At 34.1% G+C, this 6,665-nt stretch overlaps 1 protein-coding gene across 9 annotated transcripts; it reads right to left on the bottom strand.

The window, feature by feature from the left end:
- Positions 1 to 242: 242 nt before the first annotated feature.
- LOC110655608 (probable transcription factor KAN2) lies at positions 243 to 5,278 on the bottom strand. Of its 9 annotated transcripts, none has more exons than XR_002495002.2 (7): positions 4,234 to 5,278; positions 3,960 to 4,036; positions 2,950 to 2,995; positions 2,679 to 2,838; positions 2,008 to 2,144; positions 1,492 to 1,552; positions 705 to 783 (listed from the first exon to the last, which is right to left on the bottom strand). XR_002495002.2 is itself a non-coding variant. In XM_021811997.2 (6 exons), the coding sequence occupies exons 1-6, from the start codon at positions 4,895 to 4,897 to the stop codon at positions 661 to 663; spliced, it is 1,128 nt and encodes a 375-aa protein (XP_021667689.2). In that variant the 5' UTR covers positions 4,898 to 5,278; the 3' UTR covers positions 243 to 660. The 9 variants fall into 9 exon arrangements, 5 of the variants coding, with proteins under 5 accessions (XP_021667689.2, XP_021667688.2, XP_021667687.2 ...); XR_002495001.2 differs by having other exon boundaries at positions 709 to 786; XR_002495004.2 differs by having other exon boundaries at positions 768 to 783; positions 1,492 to 1,549.
- Between the last annotated feature and the right edge of the window lie 1,387 nt (positions 5,279 to 6,665).

Raw genomic sequence — 6,665 nt, forward strand, 5'->3', positions numbered from 1 at the left:
TTAAAATAAGGGTAAAATGGTAATTTTAATTATTTATTTTTTATTTCTCCTCCTCTCAAACAAAAAAAATTATTTTCCTTCCATTATTTTTTATTTTCCACTCATTCAAACATAAAAAAAATAATAAAAAAAAATATTTTTTATTTTTCGTCCTTTATTTTCTTTCCTCTCTCAATTTATCCAAACAGGATGTAAATATAAAGAAAGTGAGAATGTGTAGGAACGATTTTAGAGAGACCTAATTCGTTTGGTAAAATATAAAATATTTTTGTAAATATAAAGTGCTCCGTTACCATTGCCAATTGGATCACTTCATACTTATTTAAAGCTTTCTCTCTCTAAAAATCTTTCTTTCTCTTTGCTTTTCTCCTTCTCTCTTAAAAGCGTACAACTTACAAAATCAATTAGACTTCACATTACGTAGGAATATAATATCTCACAGCTTGACAGGAAAGACGTGCTTTTTCCACTCTCTCCTTTTGTTGCTTTCTGTCTATCTTGTCTCAGTGTCTTTCTTTAGCTCTCTTTTTCTTTTCTTTCCTTTTCTCTTTTTCTTTTGTTTTCTTTTTTCTTTCTTTTCTCTGATTTTCCTGATTCTCTTCAACAGTCCCCTCAGAGGTATAATGATTTCAAAATGATAGTACACCGTGGGTTAACTTATCAATGTGGCCTGCCCAAGGTGAACTCCAAATTAGGTTTCTTGGGGCTCGTCCCTGAAAGGGTTGATGAGCTTACATCTGATATTCTTTCACAGCTTAAGCACTTTGGATCCATGCCCTTCTGCTGCTGAAAATAAAATAAATCATTAACAATCAAATATAGAAAGAAAAGAAACAGGAAACTAGGAAAGGGCAATAAATGGCCATCAAGAGTAGTAGTGCACAAGGGAAGCGTGTGAAGATGGGAATCCTTTGACTAGGGGAATAATAGAATATTTATCAAGGAAAAAGAAACATTTGAGAGAGAGAGAGAGAGAACATTTTGAAAGCCTGCCAAAGTGTGCCCAGTCCAGTGTGCAGCTCCCTACCTGGCTAATATAATTATTCATCACCATTATTCTATGAGACTGTATTATTATTATTATTATAAAATTGACCCTAGCAATTACTACATCATTGACCTCAAATATTAAAAAATGGGAGTCAGGTTTTAGGTGATAGGATGCAGATTAATAACGCAGACAGAAATTAAACCTTCTTTTAGAAAAATGTTTTTTTTTTTTTTTTTTAAGCTTTCCACATCAAAAGAACACTTCTCTCCACTCCTTATCAGCCTTCCAAAAATACGAAATTGCCCCTTCAATTCATTCAATGACCTTAAAAAGAACAGCTTTTGAAAGGCCTCTACCTTTCTTTTTTCTTTCTAATTTGCATGACTTATTCAAGAAAGAATGAAGCTTTTTTTGAATCATTCCAACAGACATATCTGCATGGCGAATAAAATTTTCAAACTGGAGGACAATTTGGGAAACAAAGATTTGAGATTTGGTACCTTAAGAGATTGTACGTTTCCATCAGAATCCTTTGGTTTCACATGTAACCAAGCTTCCCTGCTGTTACAAACCAACAGATTGAGAGAATATTTCCTATCAGTGGAAGCCATGCAGAAGAAAAAGCAAACTGAGAAAAGAAAGCTATCTTTTACTCTCATTGTTTATAATTCTTTCACTTTTATATTTTATTATGGAGAAAGATAAAGTCGAACTCTACCCATGTGACAGCCCATTACCCAGAACAACAGATTACAAGGAAGTTTTCAAAGGTTATATATCTTTGGCATCAAGATTTCCACTAATGGGGCTATCACAGGGTTTTAGCTTTGACATTAAGTTTTCCAATTGTAGGTCCCATTGAATGGCTCTACATATGAGCCCACAAAATCCAAAGGAAAGAGATATCTCCATTTTTTTAGGTGGATATTTGTCTAATGGGACTTGGAATGGTAGGAAAGAGTGGGTGTTTTCTTTTACTTTCTTTTCATCCACAACTAGAGGAAGAGTATAATTACCCCATCATGTGAAGTTTCAGTCTTCATGGTCGTGGACAGACAGAAGAAAGCAGTGAAATCATTTCTTCCATTCTTCTTTTTGTGGTTTCTTGCATGTAACTGTGCTCGTATTAGGTGGGTTTGGAGAGAGAGATAGTCTGTTCATATATGTAGAATCATTACCCCAAAAAATAAAATTCTATTTTGTACTGTATTGCTTTAAAGTAATCAATCCAACATCCTAAAGTTTCACATTATAAAATGCACGAAGTCCAAGGACTTTAGGCTAGGTTAGATTTACTCGTTTGATGATAAAGGGCAATGACAAAAAAGAAAAGAAAACCCATCACAAGGATGATAAGATAGGAAGATTTCCACATCGTCCTGTTTTGTCCTTAGAACATACATACAAGATAAAATCTCAAGCGCAGAACTATAAGATTGAAGCATGATTAGCTTAGAAGGTGCTTCTTCAGAGATAAAATGCACTATCAAAATACTAGTTAATTTAACTTTTATTATCTATATTGTTAAGGGAAAAAAAGAAGTTAATTTAGTGGGTTGTCAAGATTACGATAAATTAAAACAAAATTAGTAACCATGTATGTATTAGGCATATTCCATCCTTTTTTTTGCAACTGTCCTTAAATTTATACACACAAACATGTAGAGAAGTTGTACAAGTAGTTCACCTTGACGAATTGCTCCAGAGGCCATCAAAGTTCTTATTGTCCTGGTGACCACTTGGTCTTCCTTGTTGCATTGATAGTTCAGACCTTGAGTTTTGAATGTCAAACATCAAATCTTCAGAAGTATCTCCAGATGATGCATTATCAAATCCGTCTGATTGTCCTGTATACAAAATGGGGGAATAATTATGATAATGACAAAAGAAAAAGAAAATCAAAACTTTTACAACATTAACATAACCTTGCATATATATAAAAGAACATATCCATTAACCTGATGCAGCTGCTGCTTGATCCGTTGTCTTTACTGTCCGATACATCTGCAATAACATTTCCAGAAACATTCTCAATTTGTCGACTACATTACTAGTATCACATTAGCCTATATAATTGAAATGGCCATTAGAATTACCCCACAAAAAAAAAAAAAAAAGCAGACAAATATAAAGCAAGAAAATGAGACCAATATACTGTTCGAGATACGGAATAAATGGCCTGAAGCAGTCCAAGTACGAACTGTAAAAAGTGAGTGATATGTGTAACTACGGACAGAAGCATTTATGCTAAATAAATGCATATATATATATATATATATATATATATATATATATATATATATATATATATATATATATATATATATGCTGTTAACCATGGTTAAGAATGTGTGGTTGATAAACCCATCTGATAAAGATATCATTGAGAAATGATGGTGTTGTGTACTTGTTTATTTTCTTTTTAATTTTTTTTTTCCCTTCTGTGCAAGAGAAATGTTTTTAAAAGAAAAATAATTGGCTTGAGTGTGAGGTTGTCTTGGCTTGGCTATGACTTCTTGTGAATTCCTTGGGCTTTGTCTTACTTGATTTCTGACATCGATAAAACTCTCTCTCTTTCTCTCTCTCGCTCTATAGCTGTGTTTGTTATTGATATTTACTCGGTCTGGTTCGTTCTTCGAAGCAAAAAGCTGTTTATTAGCTAGCAGCACCATCAGATCTAGTAGAAAAAGAAGTGCTAAGGATTTGAGAGACCCTGTGCAGGGAAACATTGGAATTTGTAATTTATGTATTAAAACCTTCCAGTAATGTAGGTTATTAAAAAGTAAATTCAGCTTACGAACAGCATTAATACTATATTCACAGTGTACAACAAGAAAACGCAGATATAAAGTAAAAAGATGACACAGAATGCAACAAAACTTCAACATTTCTTTAATTAAGACAGAAATTTAACTACAAAAAGTGGAAAGCCCAGGTGAGAGATTAGCAGAGAAGATGATTATTTTACCTGTAAATGAGATTTAACGTGCGCCAAGGTGAGATCTTTCACATCCATGAGCTCAAGAACTGACTTGGGTGTAGCCCCTAAACCCCACCAGTAAAAGAGGAGGAGGAGAGAGCATGAGTCAAATTTCTTTCACATGTTTCTCTTTATATGTCATCAGAATGACAAGGTAATGATAAAATGGTGCTAGAATTTAAAGCATAAAAAAAATCTATAAATATAAAAGGAAAGCTAAAAAGGAAGTCCATGGGAAAAGCAAGAAACAAATGAATCATACTGTCGTGGCCACCCAATAGCTCAACAGCATGAACAAAGCGAGCATGAAGGGTAGTAGTCCACCGCATCCTTGGTGCTCTCATGCTGCGTTTAGCTGGAAATCTTGACATCAATCTTGATCTCATAAAACCTGGAGACTGATAGGGACTTAAACTTGAGGAGCTCGAGTTAGTGGTTGCTAAAGAAGAATTTTGAGCACCAGTACTATCCAAAGGTTGTTGAGAGACGGAAAAAGGAGTAGGGTTTTGGTATACAGGAATCCCTCTAATGGGTCTCAAGAAACCAAGCTCTTGGCTTGGCCCTTGCTGCTGCTGCTGCTGCTGAAAGAGGGGATTTTGGTGATGATGAAGGTGGTTTTCTTGGAGATGGTGTTGGTACAGGTTTTGTTGGAAAGAATGGAAAATATTCTTACCATTGTAATTGCCAGTGTTTTGGAGAAGGTGAAAATGGTTGGAGCCAGGCTCTGAAACCCTGGGATTCGATAGTGAGAGCTCAAAACAGGCATCAGGTTTTGCCATCGAAGACATAGTGTTTCTGGAGTCTAAAGCTCTCTTCCAGAATCCCAAATCCATCTCTTCTTCTGTTCTTCTCCATGTTGATGTGGGTTTGCTGTTTGGTGGGCTAATTTGGAGAGATAAATCTGGTTGTGCTGGGAATAGCTCCATGTCTGAGCAACCAAACAAGTTTGTAGGTCTCCTTATCTTCTCCTTGTCTTTGTTGTTGTTGCTTATAATCTAATAATGGGGAAATAGGAGAGAGTATATATTTGTCAAGGATCAAGAAAGATGATATGGGTTGTAGGTTAAATATGATTTCGGCAAAAGGGTTTAGAAATTTTCAGGTAAGATTTTCTGGGTTTTCTTTGGGATGGACTTGAGATCAATTTGAGAGGAGTAGTTGTAGAAATTTGAGACAGAGAAGAGGAGAGAGAAGAAATGACAAGGTATGAAGTGAGGGTTGTCTCTTTTGTGTGAAGTATATGTGAGAAAATGACACTTGAGGTGCTACAAGAGGAAGAGAGAAAGGGAGAGGCGTTTGTTTTTGTGGACGTGGGGTAGGGTACTGAGTGCAGAAAAAAAAATGGGACTTTAATTCCTTTTTACTACTAGTCTTATTTTTAACCCTTGTTTTCCTTTTTCTTAGAAGAAAAAGGAAGAATTATTGTATACTTTTAACGTGTGCATTTCTCGCTCAACGACTCATACAGACTTGCCTTTGTAAACCCTCAACAAATCTTACTTTCTACATAACCCTAAATTCCAAACAATTTCTATAGATAATAAATACACACATGCCTGGCTAACTACTTTTTTTTTTTTCCCGCATCCTAGGGTTTCTTCATTTCCAATTTACTGCCTTTCATTCTGGTCATCATCAAGCCCTAATTCTCATAAGTCCAATAATTCATTCTGTTTAACTTTTGACTTCACATCATTATCTCGTGAGAATTTTCTTTTTTATAAGGCTGCAGTAGGGCAGTGGTAAATATATATTGTCAGTTTACGGTGCTTCTATGATCTATTAGGACATGTACAGTTCGCTGCCCTTATATTTGTTTCTCAGTTTCAGATAACACAGGCTATGTGATTGAATCAGCCTTAAGGAAATATTAATTGAACTCGGAGAAATTATTATTTATTCTTTTTTTTTTTTAATAAATGGAAAGATTTCAATTAATTAATCAAAGTACACGTAGAAATTAAAAAAAAAAAAAAACCCAATAAACACATCACTATGTTCTTACATATGCTCATCAACAATACTTGAATAAGAAAAGAGACACCTTAAAAGATTTAGGACATTAAAAAAAAAAAAAAAATATATATATATATATATATATATATATATATATATATATATATATATATATATATATATATATATATACAAACACACACACTTTTGCATATGCAAATATTGTAGACAGGTGAGAATCACATTAATCTCTTAGCAGATTGGCTTAAAAGTTCTCTAATTTTTGCCATCTGTTGGTGGCATTATAAAAGCTCACACTGATATTCGTGGTTAGTTAAAAATCATCATATTCATCAGGTAGGTTGAATCAATAATCTTCAAGAACTTGTAGGGATAATTCTTCTTCGAAGCTTAGAAATTCACCTAAGTGGACTGAAATGAAGGCCACATTAGACTAAAATCCCCAACTATTTGGGTGCAGCTGGACAATACAAATATTGTAAAACTCCAAGATCTCAAAGTGTAAGCGGTACAAGGGAAATCATAGACAAAATTTTAATTGCTCTTGATATACCGTTAAAAATTTGCGTGTCAAATCAAATCATTTGCCCTATCTTCATCTCAACATTTCCAAAACATATATCCCTTCTGGAATGTTATAAGTTATAGACGCCTATTTTTTTTCTTCCCTAAAGAACATATACATTTGAGGTAATGAGGAGCCCAATAATGAAAGTT

This window comes from Hevea brasiliensis, chromosome 15, assembly GCF_030052815.1.
Source record: "Hevea brasiliensis isolate MT/VB/25A 57/8 chromosome 15, ASM3005281v1, whole genome shotgun sequence".
NCBI classification, from domain to species: Eukaryota; Viridiplantae; Streptophyta; class Magnoliopsida; order Malpighiales; family Euphorbiaceae; genus Hevea; species Hevea brasiliensis.

Bases quoted from the DNA above. Each gene is read 5' to 3' on its own strand.
- LOC110655608 (XM_021811994.2), bottom strand. From the start codon at position 4,897: ATGGAGCTATTCCCAGCACAACCAGATTTATCTCTCCAAATTAGCCCA. The intron at 2,839-2,949 runs GTTAATGGATAT...TTTTGTATACAG, and splicing joins TCAAGCAGCAGCTGCATCAG to GACAATCAGACGGATTTGAT. The intron at 787-1,491 runs GTACCAAATCTC...TTTTATTTTCAG, and splicing joins GAAACGTACAATCTCTTAAG to CAGCAGAAGGGCATGGATCC.